This window comes from Primulina huaijiensis, chromosome 12 (genome assembly GCF_012295235.1).
Source record: "Primulina huaijiensis isolate GDHJ02 chromosome 12, ASM1229523v2, whole genome shotgun sequence".
NCBI lineage: Eukaryota > Viridiplantae > Streptophyta > Magnoliopsida > Lamiales > Gesneriaceae > Primulina > Primulina huaijiensis.
In genome coordinates this window covers 2,421,871-2,442,040 of record NC_133317.1, presented here as the reverse complement: position 1 = coordinate 2,442,040, position 20,170 = coordinate 2,421,871, and the positions used below count along the sequence as shown (strand labels likewise).

The following is a 20,170-nucleotide window of genomic DNA, read 5'->3' as shown; positions in this document are numbered from 1 at the left end:
TATTGGGTCAATGCCTGCAACCGTTGAAAATAAATTCTTTTATGTTTGAATTAAATTTAAGGTAAAGTTTTTATTTTGATTAATTTAAATTTTTATTTTTGTAAGTAAAAGAATAAATTTCTTGTCAGACATTATCAAAAAAAAATTTTCGTTGAGATATGTCAATCATATCGATATTCACAATAAAAAATAATACTAATAAAAAATAATATTTTTTAATAGATGATCCAAATAAAAAATTTTATTTATAGAATTAATCATTGAGAAGTCTAGTTTTTGTGTAAGTAAAATTAGACGAACTTACCGATTTACAACTTAATCGATTCCCTGTTTCCCCGTTATTTTTATATGAACAATTTTGGGTTAAGAAAGGAGAACTTGTATGCAAATTGGTGGAAACGAAATAGATACGTGGCGATCATTCAATTCTACCGCCCTAGTTCCGATTTCTCAAACACGACGCAATCCGCCCAAATCAATTGATATCGTTCTAGAACTTGATCCCAATCTATTAATTTCTCTTCGCATCACAGGTTTCAGTTTAATTGTTTTATCGATTTTGATTTAGCTTTTATCTGATGATGATAATTAACATGCTGTTGTTTTACTGTGATTATTTTGAGTTAACACTTTTCTATCGTCGTTTTCGGCCTGAGGTATGCAATTGTTATTTGGGTTTGTTTCGAATTTCACTCATTGACTGTCCACTTGCAATGCGAGCGTACTGGTTTTCGTTGCGATGTCGTTGATTCTGTTGGTTTTGTGTTGTTGATTTTATTATTTTGACTGCTCGTGGTTAGGGTTATGGGATTATATATTCTTTTGGCTCTGAAGAAATTGTATAGATGCATGCGGAAGCTGATTTGGGTCTTAGGTCTCGTAGTTTATTTCTGTATTTTTTCTTTGCTTGGGATTCTGCTAGAGGGAGTACATTTACTGAGCTTGTGGTTCATTTGTTTGCCTAACAGCCTAAGTGCTTCCCACCCCCACCCCCCTCCTACTTACTTTAGGTGAAAAGGACTTGTCTCTGGGGATAATTCGTTTTCTGGGATTGGTTTTCGGAAAATGAGTCCAAAAGGTTTGATTTACAGCTTTGTTGCGAAAGGGACTGTTGTTCTGGCCGAGCACACGCCTTATTCTGGAAACTTTAGTACAATTGCCGTCCAATGCTTGCAAAAGCTTCCTTCTAATAGCAGCAAGTATACTTACTCATGCGATGGTCACACGTTCAATTTCCTCCTCGACAATGGATTTGGTACTTGATCCTCTAACATGCTCAAGTGTGCCTGTGTCCTTATCAGCTCAAATTATGTTTAGAAACATTATTATACTCGTTTGATTTGCAGTCTTCCTCGTTGTTGCGGACGAATCAATGGGAAGAAGTGTACCTTTCATATTTCTTAAGAAAGTGAAGGATGATTTCAAACAACGGTATGGAGAGAGCATCAAGAACGATGATCAACACCCTCTAGCAGATGATGATGAGGACGATGATTTGTTTGAGGATCGATTTAGCATTGCGTATAATCTTGACCGGGAATTTGGGTGCGTAAATAGCTTATTTTGAGTGGAATTGCATGATGATTTAAATTTTCTGATGTTCAAACATTTACTGAATTTTGTATCGTGTTCTTTACTAGGCCAAGGCTTAAAGAGCACATGGAATATTGCATGAATCATCCTGAAGAAATCAATAAGCTATCCAAATTGAAGACACAAATCACAGAGGTCAAAGGGATCATGATGGACAATATAGAGAAGGTAATTGTTCATTTCATTCAAATGTTAGATGGAATGTAAAAATAGGTTAATTGTTGCTTGGGTGTTAAAGAAATGTGCCGAAGATCATGTCCGTGTGCTGTAAAAATGCTTGTTTATTGTGTTTGAGTATGATGAAATTTTCTGATGTTTTGTGAGCTAGACTTCAGACTAAACATTTGGATCTGTCATATTGAATTTATCTCACACTTACCTGTTTGTTTTCTCATCCTTTGCAAACAAGCATGGCTTTGAATTTTGAGCCAGAAGAAGATTTTCTGCTAACATATTATCGTGCGCTCATAATGGTCCATGAATCACTACCAATAGACTCGATAATGTGTTGAAGAACTAAGTGAAAAGGATTTGCACTTCTTACAGAGGGGGGGGGGGGGGGGGGGTCAGGTGGGGTAGCCTGCTAGCACATGAAATGGGAAGAACCCTTGAAGCTTTAAGTGTAAAAGATTTGTCATTATTCTCTTTCCTCTTCAGCTTCATGACCAATTCATGAATACATGGCTCCAAAGTACCTCTCAATTTTTCCGGTCATTAGGGATCTTAGATTAAGAATAGTGAAATCAGCTCCTTTTTTTATTTCTTGTTTCTTAGCATTTAATGCATGCCTCTAAGCAGTTTTGAATGATGAACTTCAGTTCACCATTTTGTTTCAGAAAGTCTGTCCTATGTTTTACCCTGTTTGGAATGTGGTTTTTTTAGGATATTCAAGCACTATGTTGCGACTGGTGGACAGAAATTGCCAAACTTCTTGTTATAAATTAATATTTGACTAGCATATGAAGTATCATTTGATTGGATTTTGAATCTTGTTTCAAATCTTGCCATCTGTAAATAGAAAGCACTACATAATGAGATTGCTCTGTGGATCTTTTTTTTCAAAAAAAAATAATGAGTTCAGCTTTTTCTTAACACTACGAATATTGGTGCTTCAGTAATAATATTAGATTCTTAGTTATTTATGTTTGACTTTATAAAAAAAATTAAATTATTATCCAAAATTAAACTCGTATCGTTTAACATAACTATATCACTAAATTTTATTTTAAAAATTATTTGGTTACTATTTGAGGTGTTATATTTCCTCCCTATTTATAAAAATTTTGACGTCAATTTTTAAAATGCACACCATGCATATGCTCGTGCAAAACATACAGATAGATTATTTAATGCCATGCATAATTTTGAAATAAGGATGTGTTGATTTAGTTACTTCTTACCTTTCTATCAAACAAAATAACATGTTTGTAAATCAATGTTGATGTACGTCCTTTCAATTATTGAACTAGTTTAGTATAATTTGCATGCCCAAACTAATTTTTTTTCCCGTCCATTATTTGTAGAATACACACTTCTATTATTTCTTTATAAATTTCTAGTTTTCAACAAAACCAATGCTTCCGCCACGCACTTTGATAATTTTACATATGTTGTTCCTGCTACTTTAATTCCAAAACTTCTCCCAACACTCCATATGCAGATCGCTGCTAACATCTCCCTCTTTGTCATAACCTAATTCTAAAATCGACAAAAAACCTTAAAGCCTATGTTCTGATACCAAAATGTAAGGCCTAGATTTTTAATCGCATGCAATAATTAATAAAAATAGTCGTCTTTCTAAGTAAGCCCATCCTATTTTAGTTAAATTCTGAATACAAACTTTTATTGATGATATTAAGTACCCAATATCATTAATTGAAACTTACGAAAGAAAATAATTACATCTCCAAGCCCTACAAATTGACGTCTCAGATTGTTTTCTTCCTTGACTATCTCTCCTACGTATTTTATGTATTCATCCTCATCATGTGTTTCATTACCTAAAGATTAATTATTCAGTACACTTCTGCATTCAACCACTAAATCGATCTCAAAGATAACGACAAAAAGTTTCATAATAACAAATAATAAATATACATGTAGATAAGATTCCAGAATTCAAGAGGAATGAAATAACAGAATCCAAATCAGGATATCTATCGTGCTAACACTTTGAACATAGGGAAACAAAATTTGAACATAGGGAAACAAAAGGTCTGATAGGAACTGGAAGTTTGTATTGTCTTGAAGTTTGCTTTCTAGCATAGATTAATGTCGCGGATTACTCATCCGTTACATTAGTAACACTTTTATTTCTATTGCAATTTAATATAAGTAATGTTTCCTATCAAAAAAAAATATGCTCCCCTCATGCAGCACTTTGACCCGTAGGAACCAAGAAGTGACTCACATGACAGACATAACATAACAACATCCACAATGGGACCCGTCATGTAGCACTTTGACCATAGGAAAACAAGAGGTGACACACATGCATCCCCACATGCAGCATTTTGACCCGTAAGAACTAAGAACGAAGAGGTAGCTCACATAACACAAATATCAACTAGAATATCACCAGAACATAACCAAATGCAGAATTCCAACTGATAAGAAAACAATAAAGCACCAATAACAACAATATGCATCTAAATTTATTATGCGGAGCTTTTGCGAAATAATGTTAGAAAAAGAGTGTACGCACTTGTGATCAGTAGCTTAATTGTGAATACTTAGTCAGAAACCATGAGAAATATCAAAATCTATAAACAAAGTTATTCTCATCAGATTATCATCTTAGCATATTCTAAAATAATATTTTTAATCCCTTCAGTTTTTCTTAAGTATTTATTGTATACTTAAAATCCGCTATTTCTAATGCTCCCACTTTTCCAATAAATCAAATACAAAACAACTTCTAAATATTCACTATTGTTTATAAATATGTAACGTTCATGAATGGGATTTAAAATTCCAATAATTTAATGTAATTTTTTTAAAGTCTAAATATGCAATTATGTGCTGGTTAGATTATAAAATAGTATTTAGAAATTTACGAGGAATTTAATACCGATAGTTCAACTCACTTTAACATCCCTAATCAATTTCAATAATTTACATAAATACCATATTAAAATAATCTCGTAACTTCATTCTAGTCACACTTATTTCCACATCATCTATAAAATATTTTCCCAAATCGACAAATCCCAAGATAACCCATAGTTGAAATACAAGTATCTTAAAGCAATAGAATCTGACGGAATTGTGGAAGCTTGGGATGATTTTCTTCTATTAATTTTCTTAAACGGCACATAAAAGGTTAGGGGTTGAGGGTTTTGGGTACCGCACATAGAGTTTGAGGACTAGGGGGTTTTAACGCATGTTTGTTATAGAAAAGGGGTTTTATTCAATCTATATTTTAACCCCAAAATTAAAGAATTAAATTAACCTAAAACACTAATGATGTTTATCTAGATGAGCTCATTATTAATTATATGATAATACCAAAATCATATTATGCATGATTTATTTGTTTTTAAATTATTATCCAAAATTAAACTTACACAACTATATCACTGAATTTTATCTTAAAAATTGTTTGGCTACTATTTGAGGTGTTACAGGTTAGTATCGAAGAATTTATCTCGAGGATAACAGATATGCTGTATCACTAGGATGTTAGGATGCTTTATGAATGAGATGTATAGATGATATGTTCTCAAGGTGAAAATTATACGCAAGAGGCTCAGGAAAAGAAAGTGTGTTGAGGGTTTAGCATGTCCTATGATTCTCTCCAAACATATCAGACTTAGAAAACTCCAATTCGGAATACTCTACTTTGCTATGTAGTAGGGAATAGGCTGCAAGTGACCTTGATTGTTTTTAAAATCCATCAAGACGACCTGAGAAAATTATGTCAGAGCGAGACTACTTTTGTGAGATTATCTTTATTTGGATTGTATGAAAAAAAAAAGAGAATGAAGTTCATGTATCACTTGCATCTATGTAAGTTGGTATCTAAGCCTGGGGGAAGCATCAACTTCAGTTTCTTTTCAACTCACGGGACCTAAATTTAAAGGGCTTCCTCTTTCATTCATGTTCGCCAAATGATTCCTTTAAAGTATTGAGGTTAGTAAAATATAAGCAAATGAATTGTTGCCTCCCACTAGCTCGTGCGTTTGAGACAAACTGACTCAATATGGTTATGGCCAAGAGTTCAAAGGTTCGAGACTCTGGGNTATATCCAGCTCTTGGCTAACACATCTGGAGGTGTATTAGAATACAAAGCTATTGATTATGTTGTCTGACACGAGCTCAAGCTTTTACACTAAGCAGTTTAAACATAGCACCAATTATTGAACTATTTTTTTGCCTTCAGGTTTTGGATCGTGGTGAGAAGATTGAACTACTGGTTGATAAAACAGAAAATCTTCAGTTCCAGGTGAGAATTTTCTTCTGTCTAAACTTACAGGAAAATATTAATACTTGGATTTCACATGATAGAACATGTTCACTAGAATATCTTGTTCAGGCTGACAGCTTCCAAAGGCAAGGAAGGCAGCTACGCCGTAAAATGTGGCTGCAAAATCTTCACATGAAGCTGATGGTTGGAGGAGCTGTTCTTGTCCTACTCTTCATCATCTGGTTTATATTTCACTAAACTTGTCAGACTTTGGATCTATAACGTTTTGTGAGTCAACTTCGTTTCTTTTCTGGTACTAGCACTGTATGTTCCCGTATATTTGTCGTTGGTGCAACACCGTGGCATTGTTAAAGTTCTTGCACATTACACGTATGTTCCTTCCAGATCGTTTATTTCATCTTGTTAATTAAACGAGCTTTGGTGTTGTATGGTATACTATGCACGATCGATCTGCAAAGGCTCTTTTAGCTCAGGTGTCGTCGTCTATGTCTCAGGATTTTACAATTTCATGTGATATTTGACACCCCAACAGATGCGTGTGGGGTTTGAGGATTGAATTGTACGCCTTTTTATTTGAATATTTCATTCTGGACTTGAAAATTCATTGGAAATTCTTAGGTTGACTTGAAATTTATTGGGTTTCAATTTCAAACAAGCTCCTCGTTCATACCTATTCTANATATAACTCCAAGATGAAATTTATTGCGAACAAAAATCATTTCAATATCATTATAATTCATATGAAAATTTTATTACCGGATAGAGTTATATTTAATGTTAAGTTAATTAAAATTTTAAATATTTCGTTGGGGATTTCCTGGAACAAATAGCCTATTCATCTGGAAGTTTTTCATGTGCCCCATACAATTCTGATCGTTTGGGCTTGGGTAAACAAGTCCACGATTACCCATCCAACTTCCCATCCAACTTCCCATCCAACTGTAAGTTGTTCGGTTTCAAATTTTAAAACATTTATATTTTTTAAATATATATAACAGCCAGAAAATGTATGGACGAAAAGTCATCGGTTCCCATGCTCGTATAAATTTGCCTAACAACGACTATTAGAAAACAAAAAAATATGTTAATGAATTTACCTTGTATGATACACAAAAACTTTTGTAAGAAGATCTCTCGAGTCGATTTTGTTATATTTATCTTCTATTTGGGTTGAAAAAAATATTATTTTTATGTTAAAAGTTTTACTTATTATTATAAATGTAGATAGAGTTTATTCGTCAAACAGATAAATATACATGAAATCGTCTCTATTATTTATAATAATATTAAAATACTAGAGAGTTTGACAAATGGCCATCTCGAATAGGAGGCATATAATTTGAAATTAAATTTTTTTGAATCCTTGTCATTATCTTGTGGAAAACTAAGCAATCACTTTTTCAATGTAGCTTGTGCTTCCCTCGATCGATATATCAAATCCTCCTCTCTCTTTCCCACTCTTGCACCAAAGCAAGAACATTAGCAAAAATGGCAACTGAATATAAATTAGAATCATCCGAAAGCTTCTACGATCTTCCTCCAGAATCATTTTCTATCCCGATAGACAACGAGCAAGTTTGGTATCATCGTCATGCACTCATGCAACGTAAAACATCTCGGAAACTCGGTTTTCATCACGCTTCCAACTCGTTTTCTCATCATTCTGAACTCCGATTCGATCGAAAAACCAAAGCATCGGTGCTTCATAATGCTAAGATATCATGTGTTGTTAGAGGCAATCTTGGGGAGAACAAGGTCGGAAAGTTGAGGTTGTTTAGGAGCCGGTCTGAACCGAAAGGAAATATGGCTCCACAGGTTTCTGAGCCGGGGTCGCCTCGGGTTTCTTGTACCGGAAAGGTTGGGTTGAAGAGCGGTGACGGTAAGAAAACTGGGTTTTCGAGATTGTTCGGTTCATTGTTTCCAACGGGGTCCGGGAAACGTCAATCAAGGAAAAAGCAAAACGGCAATGGTGGTTGAACCGGTGGGTTCGATGGTGCGGATCGGTTCAAATTGGGTAAGTTGTCAAAATCAACCGGCGACAATAATTTTGATTGTTTGATAAGCCAATTTGTATGTATTCATTCACACTGGCATTCCCCATTGGTTGTTGTTTAAATTAGTAAAAAAAAATTAAAAAAATTCTATCATTATCTTTTCATTTGTTCTAAAAATATATCATAATTTGTGTATATATAAATTTATTTTATATAATATGAATATATCATAATTTGTGTATATATAAATTTATTTTATAATATGAAACATAGTCTAGAATTAAAACCAAGAAATAATTATTGTTTTTATTAACAAAAATATGATCTTATATTAAGATATTATCCATGAATTGAATTTTTCAATATTGAATTTATGAGTAATGTCAAATAATCAATGCGGTTTAGAATTAATGGGACACTTAAATGGAAACCAAATCACATTAATCTTTGTTTGACCTTTGAATTTTACTCGAACCAAATATCTTGATATTAAATCCATAGTTCTGTCTGAAAATATTTTTAAAATATAAATTAAATTGGAAAATCTATAATAAATTAATTAATAATTTTGTTTAGATTAATGTTGCTTAGAATTGTATGACAAATGTTTTATGCATGCGTATCCGACGAGAATCGACACAATTATGTCATGTATATTCTTAAACATAACGATACACAAATAAAACAACAAAGTTGTATAATTAAATAATTATATTTTGGTTAATTAAACAATTCATTTTTATCGTTTATTATTTTAACAATGATATTATAAATTGATTTAATTGTTTCCAAAAAGACAAAATCGGCACCTAAGATGCACAAACAGTGGACAAATACGAATAATCTACGAATCCAATTTTTAAAATTAATAATTATCGTGTCAAGATTAGCTAGGTTTTTATTATGCGTTGCGAATAATCTACAAATCTAATTTTAAAAAATAATAATTNATATTTTTCGAATTCCGTCTTACAAAATTGACACGTGATACGATATGAACTTTTGTATAAAAAGGGTTGTTCCCGTCAAATCCATATGTGAGTAGTATAGAATGGGGAAAAATTGATATATTTACTTTTTTTTCCGATTTTTATGTTCTATGATTTCATCAAATTTTAGTATTAAAATTTTTTAAAATTTTTATTACATTATTTTAAATTTAATCATTTTTCTTATGTGACATTTGATGTGGTGTTGATATAGTGCTGACGACCGATGTGTCAATATGATGTCAAATACAATGTCATGAAAATGGACTAAAATTGTCAGAAATTGAATTATATATGATTAAAACTAAAATTTGATAATAAAGATCGACTAAAATTTCAAATGTAATTTTTCCCTTTCGATACCAAGTCTATTTATTGGTCTACATTTAATTTTAATCTATATAAAAATTTTGATTGCGTATAGTTTACTAAACATAAATCATATATATAGCCATTGTTTTTTTTTTAAACTTTAAAACCAAAATTAATAAATAAAAAAAAGAACAAACTCAAATAAGTTAAGTAGATAGTATTTTTGTACATCACATTCTTCGTTATAAGTCGAAGATCTCATGAAAATACTTAATATTGCAAATGTGCACATTTGTTGAGATTTTTGGCTGTAAATTTACCTTAAAAAACTCCAATACAAGGAACGATGTAATAATAATAGCTTAATACGCCAGCTAATACTATGTATTTCACAAAAACTCTTATGAGACGATATCATGAGTCAATTACTATGACATAAATGTCCTACCATATGATATGCTAGTTGATAAATGTCATGTTGACTTGTTGCCTAATTAATATAATTGCTTCGAATAATCACAACGTTTTTATATTTATACACAAAAGTTAGAGTTAATTTATTGAATTTTAAATGTTCAAAATATAATATATGCTTTAATTTTTTTTAAAAAATAAAATAAAAGACACCTAATTCGCAAATATTTCTTTTGTCGGATTCGGATCGAAGCCTATCCACGAGGCGTCGAGGCCCGCTTAGATTTATTTCAGTAAAAACAACGAGGGAAAAGATAAAGGGCTGTTTGGCTTTGCAGCATTTCGTGAAGAAAACACCGTTGAAAATGGCAGGTTCAATTCTGAAAACCAGCGCAGAGAAGCTGGTACCCACCGCGCGGAAGCAAGTTCTATCCCTAACGGACCCCGCGGCCGCTAGAATACGTCAGCTTCTGGAGAAACGCCAGGCGCTCATACCTGAAGCTTGGAGTCAAGGCTCGCGGCTGCAACGGCTTATCCTACACACACCCTCAATTATGCCGGTAAGTTCCCCGTGCTCCATTTCCTCTTCTTTGTTGTTTGAGCATTGATTGTTCCTACGCTAGGAGATTGGTCTTCGATTTTTTGTTTATAGGTAAGATATTGCCCGAATTTGTTAGTTTACGGTTGATTGTGATCGTATGAATTTCAACTTTTTTAGCCCTGATATTATGCACGCGATAACTCATAATCTATTAATATTTGCATTCGAACAGGGGGAAAGTTGCTTTTTTTTTACCGGGGGGCGGGGTGGTTAGGGGGCGCTTGGGATGCTGAAATTGGATTCTCTTTTGTAACTTTACATTTGAAGACGAGTGAGCTGGATGGAGATTCAATTTATCGTGATCATGGGTTTGCCGTTGTATATTGAATTGTTCGGTTAAATTCTTGATTGAGCTATGTGGATTTCGTTCTTCTGAGTTTGATATCAATTTCAGAAGTTTCTCTATTCTGTAATTGGCTTCATGTATTTTGCTCTTGGCATGAAAAAAAAAGCACGGATATCACCCAAGTGTGGTTGAATACTTTAATCTAGAACTGGTTGAGCATGAATATCGAAATATGCAAGTGATATACCCTAACATCACATTCCGAAATTTATCTCATTTTAGGTTCCCCAGTGATATCATTCCACCATATTGTTGTTTTGTTTGAGTTGATCGCATTTTTATGAATTGTGAACTTCCTCAAATTCACAGATGAGAAAATGAAGTTCGACGAATTGGTTGAGGATATTGATTGATCCAAAGGCTCTAATGCGTGTCATAGGAACCAAGATGGATTTTGTCTATGATAAACTCAGGTATAAGATAGTTAAATACTTACTCTCGCTCTCGCGGATGTATTCGACTTAGTGGGACTTTTGTTTGTATTATCTGCACATATGTTTGTGATTTTGAAATTGTTTGGTCCTACATTTATTCTATACATCATTCTATTTGGTCGAAAATTAAATTCAGGGAAACTGATTTTTCCTTAAATCCACAAATATTACTGCAAGGGTGATCTTTTCTCTTCAGTACTTTTCATGACATTTTAATCCAAAAAGTTAAAAGTGAAAGACTCGCTCTTTCATCAACTTTCTTCATTTCCTGATTGTGCACTACTGTGATTTTGGCATAGACGATGTTGAATTACAGGACACGCGAAAGTTTTCGAAATATTTTCAGCGTTAAGTGTCAACTCTCTACGTCATAAATTTCTGGTGACAACAATTTTGTTTGGTTATGCGATTACCGAAGTCTTTTTAAAGATACCAGTGACGGCAGGGATGACCATAAACCTTAGGGAGGCAAGAAATATTCTCTCTATACTACCTATGTTGCATGGGTGAATATAATTGTCTCCACCGCGCCCCTGCCCCTGCCCCTGCCCCGGCTCTGGTCTCACACCTTTGAGTGAAATGACAATTACATTTTATGACATCTCTATTTGCTCTTGAGCAGATCTGAGTTCATATCCATTAATCCAAACTCCAAAGGGCAGTGTGGCTGTGGAGAGTCTTTTTTGACAGTGAACAATTCTGAAGCAGCCAAGCAAGGAGGTAGGTCGTGATCATAAGTTACTTTGAGCTTGTATTTTCTAATGTACACAAGAACATATACATAGAACAGCGCCCATGCTAGAGGGAAGAAAAAACAAGCAGAAATCAAGTTCAAGAAACTAAATCGGCCTATGGAGTCCTGATTTTGGTAGGTTTTCTAGATAGGAATAAATCACCAATATTTTGGTGTTGTAGCGAAAACAAATGTATGTTTAGACTTTGTGTTGAATGTCTATATTTTGTTTCTGCTTAAGATTCATGTCAAGAAATCACGATGTCCGGATGATGAATAAAATGTATTAACTTGCTCTTCCATTCTGTTACAGCCGATCGATTTTAATCTGATGCGTTGATTTGGAGAAATTCTTGCCCAATCCAAGTTACCAATGCACGTTTCATTTTCCAAACTGGGATGTCACATTATATAGACTCGATGTATTATCACACATGACATTCTTGTACTAATCACTCTTGATCTTCAAGACACCAATTTTTAAAAAAATTTAAAATACACCAATTTTCATTTCGAAAATACTCATTTCCCATAATAACATTTTTTCATAAAAAACTAAATATAAAAAATAAAAACTCATTTTTACTTTAATAACTTGATCTGAAGTTGGAGCTTGAGCTCAATTTGATTCATTCGAATTTTAATTATCACATTTTATATATGCTCGTACAATTTTAAGTATATTTATAAAATATAAATTAAAACTCATAAATGACTCGCAAACATGGAATAAAATAACTTTAACTCACATTCTGGTTCAAAAATAATATCGGGACATGTTCAAGTGTGATATCGAGTATGTTAATTGCAAAAGAGAATTGAATAATATAGAACCAGTGCAAAAGGCTCACAAATACACTCGAACCATTTTTCCAGTATACATCTCACGGAGAAAGAAACATCAGCAAATTTTCCAACAGCATTCCACACAAACATTTGCGAAGTTCAATTCGAATTTACAATAAAATGAAGAAACAATTCCACACTTCAAATGTCTTTACCAGTGTAATCAAGATTGTCCAGAAGTACAAGAAAAAATCACAGAACTCATGCCAGACTATCCATTTCTTTTCAACGGTGACAACCTATGCTTCGACCATTCTTCCAAGGTCTCACGGTGAAGAGCATTCATACGAATGCAAGGCCTTTTTTCACGAATTAATTTTTCGGCGCTTTTCCAATCTTCTGCTAATCCGAGAGCCACCAACAGAGCACACATTACCGCAACGCTTCGTCCATGTCCTAAAGCATGATAAAAATGATAAGTACCAAATTCATCGATGTGCAAATGTTTTCAGCTTTTGGACTAGAATTAATTCACCACGGTAACAAAGCAAACACAATAATCTCATTCGAAGTAAACGAAAAAAACCTTGATAGGCATAAATATTTTGTGCCGAGGGGGAAAACTGAACAAGAACCGGTCATAATTCAGGCCAAAAGATAGATAATTGCAGAGGCTCAAACCAAATTTTGGAATCAATGAAAGCCTGTTCACCGTCTTTCTGGAACATAACATAAGCCTAGCCTAATCTTTCATTTGAATGAAGAAACTCTGGTATCGTTCTCAAAACAAGTCAACTTTCAAAAAGCCTAAAACAACCAGTATGCTAAGTCTATCCATCTTTTTCCATGCACAAGCGATAAAAACCTTTTCTCTTTAAACTTATTGCATCTCATTTTTAATGTTCAATAGCATAATATCCTAGAGAAGAAAAAACATGAAACATATACAATTCACAGGCGGAACTGTGTACTTTTTTTTCCTTGGTGGGTATTATCAGGGTATCGAAGCTGAAAAAGCAAACCAACCCCACCAGCTAATTATTCAAATCCAGCAGAAGTCAGAAAACATCATGATGAAGTAATATGAAATAAAATGAAAAATACTCTCAATGAACTAGCAATTCACGATTTTCTAACAACTGGCCCTTAATATCATACCATATGCGCAATGAACAAAAATAGGAGTTTTCTGAGCAATCTTTCGACAAGCCCATTTCACCGCAGACTCAATATCGCCCGGCTGAGGCGCCCGTGTATCCCATGTAGGAATGCAAAAATATGCATGCCCTGAAACCTCGATTTTCCTGGGCAACTCACATGTGCAATCAATTATAGCCAGATTACCCGGTGGCAACTTACCTGGTGAATAAGGCCAACCTCCTACATACAGACCTTCACTGATCTTACTGTACGGATCCTCTCCACTAGTAAATCTTCTAACAGCCGAAAATGCTCTCACGAAATATAAAAAAGGACTGAACATAACCAAAGACCAAATTGGGAACTTCCCATCTGAACCTTTTCCTAGAAGCATCGGTAGATTTATGGAAGGATGGGAAGCAATTGCAACCAATAATGATACTAAAGATGCATACAAAACTGGTATTGATACCAAAGTGAAGCCGAAATTTCTAAGAGATGCAAATAAAATAAATAAAGTTGCTGCCTTTAGGCCTATGAGGAAAGATATACCGACACCCATTATTTTTCTTAAATCGATTGACAATCGTGCGTCGAAAATTTTCTTCTTGAAAACTGTAATGTTTGAGTCAACAGGAATGGAGAGGACGATTCGGAGTCGGCATCGAACTCACAGATAAAGATTAGAACGAACAAAGGAGGAGACTTTGTGATCGCTTCGAGCTGTCACGCCAATAGGTAATCGAGGTCGGCGAATTTTTCCAAAATCTACCCACAAAAATGATTGCGAATTGCACTTTGCCCCCTCAACTACACGCGAAATACCTTTTCTTCTCTGAGTCTATAAATCTACTGCTACGTTTGGTTGGTGGATAAAATAATGAAATGATTAAGAGAGAAATGATAAAAAAAATGATTGAAGTAGATAATGATAAAATAATATTGTGTTTGATATGATTATTAAGAATAAGATAATTATAAATCTTTTGATGAATTGACAAAATTGTCATTCCATTTTTGCGGCGGTCGGCGGCGGTGTGGTTGCTGGCAGCGATCGACGGCTACAGGCGACTGCGACGGCGGCAGATTAAGAGAGAAATGATAAAAAGAATGATTGAAGTAGATAATGATAAAATAATATTGTGTTTGGTATGATTATTAAGAATGAGATAATTAAGATTCTTTTGATGAATTGACAAAATTGTCATTCCATTTTTGCGACGGTAGGCGGCGGTGGCGGTCGGCGGCAGGAGGCAGCGGCAGCGGCGGTCGGCAGGCGGGAGGCGGCGGTCCGGCGGTCGGTAGAGAGAAATGGTGGTGAGTTTGGATTTATGAGAAGGGTAAAATTGGAAAAATATGATAGATTAGGAGTGAGATAAATAATCTTAGGGGATGCTTAGTTATTATTTTAACTCATCTAATATAACATAATCATTCATAGAGGGATTGACTTGGTTAAATAAAAAACGTATCAAACATGAGATTCGGTGGGTTAAAAATAATAAACGCACCTAATCAAGACAACCAAACGCAGCCGTAAACGTGTATTTATTTACCGAAGAAAAGGGACTGTTATTCAACGCTGGAACTGAAATAATCCCACGAGAGGACCCATAGGACTGTGGCTCGAACTCCATATAGACTGAAAGCTTCTGCCGTTAAAAACAAGAACGTAATAAACTGTGAAATCAGGTGCGCACAAACAGTTAGTTCTTTTTTAAAAAATAGAGAAATCAAGAAAATGGAAGTGGCAAAGGGGGTTCAGAGATGGGTTGTTGACATATCCAAGTGGAAGCCTTCTGTCAATCACTTGTCATTTTTCATTTCCCTTCTTCCTCAGCATGAGCACTCCTCCATCAACAGGTAATTTTTATGCCTTTTTCCATTTTCTCAGTTTATTCAACTATTTTGCTTTGTGTAAAGAGATTACTGTGTACGGCTCCTTGGACACAGAATTTCGAATTTGACGTGTTTGTTCTGAAAATACATCCAGTCTCCATGAGCTAGAATCTTAAATCGGCCATGATCCTTTTTGTTGGTTTTTGTCCATTTTAAAAAAAGAAAACTCCTGTTCTTGTCGTTCACAGAGTAAAAAGAAAATCTTGTAATGGAGTAAGAACTGTCGAACGATTCTTATTTCATGTTAAGAGGATGACAATGTATTAGTTGGTGATTCTTTGATTTATCAGGTTTGTGAAATTGGAGGATCAAAAACGTGCTCTAGTAAGCCGGTTGTTGCAGTATGCCCTTGTTCATCAAATACTAGGGATCGCATTTGATGAAATCATCATTCGGCGCACGGTGGAGGGAAAACCTTATTTGGTATATTAACGCCTTGATCAAAGTATTGTTACTTCTGGCTTGTGCTAAGCTTCAATTTTTTGTGCATGATGGGGATAAAACTATTGATGTTTAAGGATGATGATTTACCTAAACACAAATCAACTAGTTTCATCTATTACAAGCTGGGTCTTCTTATTCTCTATCTTTCGTTGATATGACGAAAAGAAGAAGAGAAAAATGAATGGAAGCTTGATCGCTAAGAAAATGTCATGGTCTTTGAGTTGCTTTCTTAGGATGTGCATCTTAGGAAAATTAGAAAACCAACTTTAATAAGCGCCACGTCATTTCAAATCTCTCAATCCCATAAGGACTATCATGAAATCTCAAGGTGAACTGCCATCTTGTCACTCCTATTCGAAGTGGACTGCTCCTGCTTTCTTGTGGTTACCTCTAATGAAATATCAGAAGATTACGGAAAAAGATAACTTGAAATCTGGAAAGGGCCTCTGACGTTTCCCCTTCTGAAATCCGAGTGTAAAGAGAGCCAATAGCTATCCATTATTATTATTCTCCATGAAATGTGGGATATTTAGCTAATATTGTGTGATGAAATGCTCAAAGGCTGAATGAATCATCATAGGATTCATTTACCCTTTCCAAGGTCTTGGCATGATGTTTTGAGCTGGATATTCTGGCCTAGTAATTTACCCTTTCCATAATCATTCTGGACGAGAGCTTATTTAAACTTTTCAGTGTAATTTGTTGAAAAGGGAATCTCTCCATGAATGAATAGGAACTGGTTGGTAAGGTTTTCGTCTTTTTTTTTTTGCTGTGTTTGTAAACAGCAAGATATCATGCATACTCACCACCACAATACATTAATATATTATACATAAGTGTGTGTGTGTGTATAAAGTTTCAGTATTTATTTTTGCTAGGTTTGTGAAAACACGGAGATTGGATTTCCAAATTTTAATTTTAATGCATCCCATCATGGCGACTACGTTGCAATAGCATCAGAACCTTTATGCCTTGTGGGTTTGGATATCGTTTCTCATTCCATTCCTACAAATGAAACAGCTCAGGAGTTCATTCAAAACTTCTCTTCATACTTCTCTAGTTTAGAATGGTATCATATTATCAGTGGTGGTTCTTCGGATGAGAAGCTGAAAATATTTTACAGGTATGCTAATTTTAATTTTAAATCCTTGAGTTATTTGAAACTTCCCGAGTGTAGTAAGTAGTAACAACTTGTTTATTTTATTTAGAAATCTTTGTCTTTATAAACCATTCAACATTGAGATACTTCTTTGGACAAATAAATTATAATCATGTAACTTTAACATCTAATCATTCCCATTTGGTATCACCTTCTGTTTTCCTTCAATCTAATTGATATGAAGAGAATTTGGAACCCAATTGTGAAACATTGAGATGTGAAAGCATGTCTAGCAAACAATTAAATTGTAGGACCTGAATATTTGGTGTTGTACCAAAATCCATAACGGCGATGATAAATTGTTCAAATCATCAGTAACCCTAATGCTATGCATCAATTATTGTGGCACATAAGTAATTAGACATGACAGTGGGTGAAATTATTGCTATCGTGACTCTTTTTTAAGTAATCAAAAGGATGACACTCAGAAAATGAAAACCTTTTCACTGTGAAGTTGTCAATTTTGCAGATATTGGTGTCTGAAAGAAGCTTATGTCAAGGCCTTAGGTACTGGTGTAGGTTACAAGTTGGATGATGTTGAATTCCACCATACGGGTTGGGAAAACATATCTGCCAAAGTTGCGGGAATAGAGTTGAAAGATTGGAAATTCTGGCTACTAGAACTGGACCAACACCATTCGGTTAGTTTTCAGAGTTTCCCGTTATTTTTATTTTCAATTCAAAATTATAGAAGGTGGTATTCTTTTCTAGATAAATTAATATGTAGTACCAGTCCCTTTTTGCTGAAAAGATATAGTTTTTTCCGAGTTCTTTTATTACAATAATTTATTTGTGTCAGGTAACAAACCTCAGGCTGCATGATCTAATCAGTTTGTCGATTTTTAAATAGTCCTTTCTATGTTCACTAGTTGGTCTATACTGCGAAGTGTTTGATTTTATTGTCAAACCATATTGATTGGTTCTTGATCAAGGGGCGTTTCATTTCTTGCTACAGTTATCCATTGCCAGAGGCCATCCAAGAACGGCCATCTCTAGTTACAAGAGCACGCTAAAACAGACTGAATTTGACAAGGGCGTGTACAACATGGGGCTCCATCTTCCAAATTCGAGTTTCATATTTTTGAATGTCGAGGATCTTGTACCGGTTCAGCGTAAGCTGGACAGGTTATCCCTTGATTTATACAGAAACCATCTTGAATTCAAAAATGGTGACTATGAGGAGGAAGTCAGGTTTTCGGAGTTATAAGTATGATTTTGGCTGACATATCTATTGTATAATAGAGTCTGTGAAGGCAAATGCTGCAACGTGGACTGTCCAAAAACATATGTAATGGTTGTGAAATATAACATACTGATCATATATATCTGCTAGATCATAAAAGACTTGTGAATCGGAGAGTTACCTTAACATATTTGTCATTGTTACCTAAAAAATAACAACAATCATATTCGAGATTGGAAAATACATATTAAATCCCTATCATCCAATGCATAGAAACACATGTGCAAAATAAAGTTTGTTGGGTTAAGCATGGATGAATGAAAGTAATACTGGGATGAGTGATTTTTTGGGAAGTTTTCGTGCATCAAATCGTTGACATTGCGTCGTTTGATCTAGTTGACTTGGTGGGCCATAAAAGAGTGATGTCAGATCTTAACGAGTAATATTTTCTCTGTTAGGGACATGACCGACTTTAGAGAAAGTGTAATACTGATTTCTAAGAGAAATGAGACAGCTCCAGCAGATAGACACGCACCTCCCTAGACTCATGGCCTAACAGTTCGATCCATTAGCACTCAAGTTTGTGCCATCTATGTTGCCACGAGTATAAGAAAAATAAAGTTGCGTATGGGCTAACAACTATAGTTTTTGGATTAATGGTAAGCGTTTTATCTCAACAAAATTCATTATGTCAAAGTTTTTTATTTTTTTTAAAATTCAAAGTGTGTAGAAAAAATTTGTTGAATAAACTATTTTAGTTGAAAACATAAATTGAAATAAATATGAATTTAAAATAACAGAAAGATGGTGAGAAAATAGAATATCTATTTACTTTTATGAATAATGGGCAAAGTTTTTGTATTGTGTTTTTATTATTTTGCCCAAAAACTATGTATTGTTTGTATTAATTGAATGAATATTGAGTGAAAAAGGGTGGAAAATTTAGGGTTAAATTTGAGGTATCGAATTTGTGGAAATCAATGTATCGCTTATTCATTTAATTGGTGTATATATTTTTTAATTTAACCCATTAAGCACAATAATTTAATTAGTTTTCAAAACATCGTTGTATTTGTGAAGTTAACCTCATAAGATTGATATATCTATTCTAGATATAAAAGTGTGTTGTTTAAATTAATTGCATGGATATTTGATGGAAAATGGGTGCCAAAACTCAGGAAAATGGAATATAAAATTTAGGATAATGGAACATGGCTACGAGTCTAAATGGCAAATGCACCAGGGAAATTGAATTTCTATTATGCTCAATTTTGGATGTCATCAAATTTGCCCAAAGTAACATTAAATTATTAATAAATTAAAATATAATAAATGTGTCCATTTTCGTCCAATTTAATTATACAAATTCATCTTAAATGAATTGCTTGCCGAGAAATGTTATGTAAGGTTGTCTTCATTGAGTTATATTACATATATTTACTAGGAGTTTATTTGAATAATAAATGTTTATATCTATTTATTGGAATTGTACAGGAAAATGTTTCATGTTAAATAATATACAAGAAATATGAGATTTCGACAAATTCAAACATAAGGACCAAAATATAAACAATAAGTTCAAGGATTTAATAACCACACATTTTAATTTAAGTTACTTTTCAGCAAATATATATGATAGATTATAGACTATGATAATTATAATTTATTTAGTATGAGAATTATAAGTTTGATGATTGACTTTGTTCGACATCCACTG

The 20,170-nt window shown here is 33.9% G+C and overlaps 3 protein-coding genes, 1 long non-coding RNA gene and 1 pseudogene across 4 annotated transcripts; 4 read left to right on the top strand and 1 right to left on the bottom strand.

The window, feature by feature from the left end:
- The first annotated feature begins 309 nt into the window (after positions 1-309).
- On the top strand, positions 310-6,506 carry LOC140990636 (vesicle-associated membrane protein 727-like). Its single transcript, XM_073460427.1, has 6 exons — positions 310-533; positions 1,011-1,255; positions 1,347-1,545; positions 1,641-1,761; positions 5,975-6,037; positions 6,128-6,506. The coding sequence occupies exons 2-6, from the start codon at positions 1,066-1,068 to the stop codon at positions 6,254-6,256; spliced, it is 702 nt and encodes a 233-aa protein (XP_073316528.1). The 5' UTR covers positions 310-533; positions 1,011-1,065; the 3' UTR covers positions 6,257-6,506.
- A 1,001-nt stretch (positions 6,507-7,507) lies between these two features.
- On the top strand, positions 7,508-7,996 carry LOC140990090 (uncharacterized). Its single transcript, XM_073459667.1, has one exon. It carries the CDS (start codon positions 7,508-7,510, stop codon positions 7,994-7,996), a length of 489 nt encoding a protein of 162 aa, XP_073315768.1.
- A 2,047-nt stretch (positions 7,997-10,043) lies between these two features.
- Positions 10,044-12,152, top strand: LOC140990242 (iron-sulfur assembly protein IscA-like 1, mitochondrial; annotated as a pseudogene).
- A 495-nt stretch (positions 12,153-12,647) lies between these two features.
- LOC140989927 (uncharacterized) lies at positions 12,648-15,313 on the bottom strand. The gene is made up of 3 exons (XR_012177601.1): positions 15,299-15,313; positions 13,787-14,609; positions 12,648-13,084 (listed from the first exon to the last, which is right to left on the bottom strand). It is a non-coding gene; the product is annotated as an uncharacterized lncRNA (long non-coding RNA).
- Positions 15,314-15,326: 13 nt separating this feature from the next.
- On the top strand, positions 15,327-18,595 carry LOC140989926 (uncharacterized). The gene is made up of 5 exons (XM_073459464.1): positions 15,327-15,631; positions 15,958-16,090; positions 16,990-17,234; positions 17,740-17,911; positions 18,226-18,595. Exons 1-5 carry the CDS (start codon positions 15,510-15,512, stop codon positions 18,475-18,477), a joined length of 924 nt encoding a protein of 307 aa, XP_073315565.1. The 5' UTR covers positions 15,327-15,509; the 3' UTR covers positions 18,478-18,595.
- The last annotated feature ends 1,575 nt before the right edge of the window (positions 18,596-20,170 follow it).

What these genes read in the sequence shown, in the direction of transcription:
- LOC140990636 (XM_073460427.1), top strand. Translation starts at nt 1,066, where the DNA reads ATGAGTCCAAAAGGTTTGATTTACAGCTTTGTTGCGAAAGGGACTGTT. An exon ending in TGATGGACAATATAGAGAAG is followed by an intron (nt 1,762 to 5,974) that starts GTAATTGTTCAT and finishes TTTTGCCTTCAG; the next exon opens with GTTTTGGATCGTGGTGAGAA. An exon ending in CAGAAAATCTTCAGTTCCAG is followed by an intron (nt 6,038 to 6,127) that starts GTGAGAATTTTC and finishes TATCTTGTTCAG; the next exon opens with GCTGACAGCTTCCAAAGGCA.
- LOC140990090 (XM_073459667.1), top strand. Translation starts at nt 7,508, where the DNA reads ATGGCAACTGAATATAAATTAGAATCATCCGAAAGCTTCTACGATCTT.
- LOC140989926 (XM_073459464.1), top strand. Translation starts at nt 15,510, where the DNA reads ATGGAAGTGGCAAAGGGGGTTCAGAGATGGGTTGTTGACATATCCAAG. An exon ending in GAGCACTCCTCCATCAACAG is followed by an intron (nt 15,632 to 15,957) that starts GTAATTTTTATG and finishes TTGATTTATCAG; the next exon opens with GTTTGTGAAATTGGAGGATC. An exon ending in AACTGGACCAACACCATTCG is followed by an intron (nt 17,912 to 18,225) that starts GTTAGTTTTCAG and finishes TTCTTGCTACAG; the next exon opens with TTATCCATTGCCAGAGGCCA.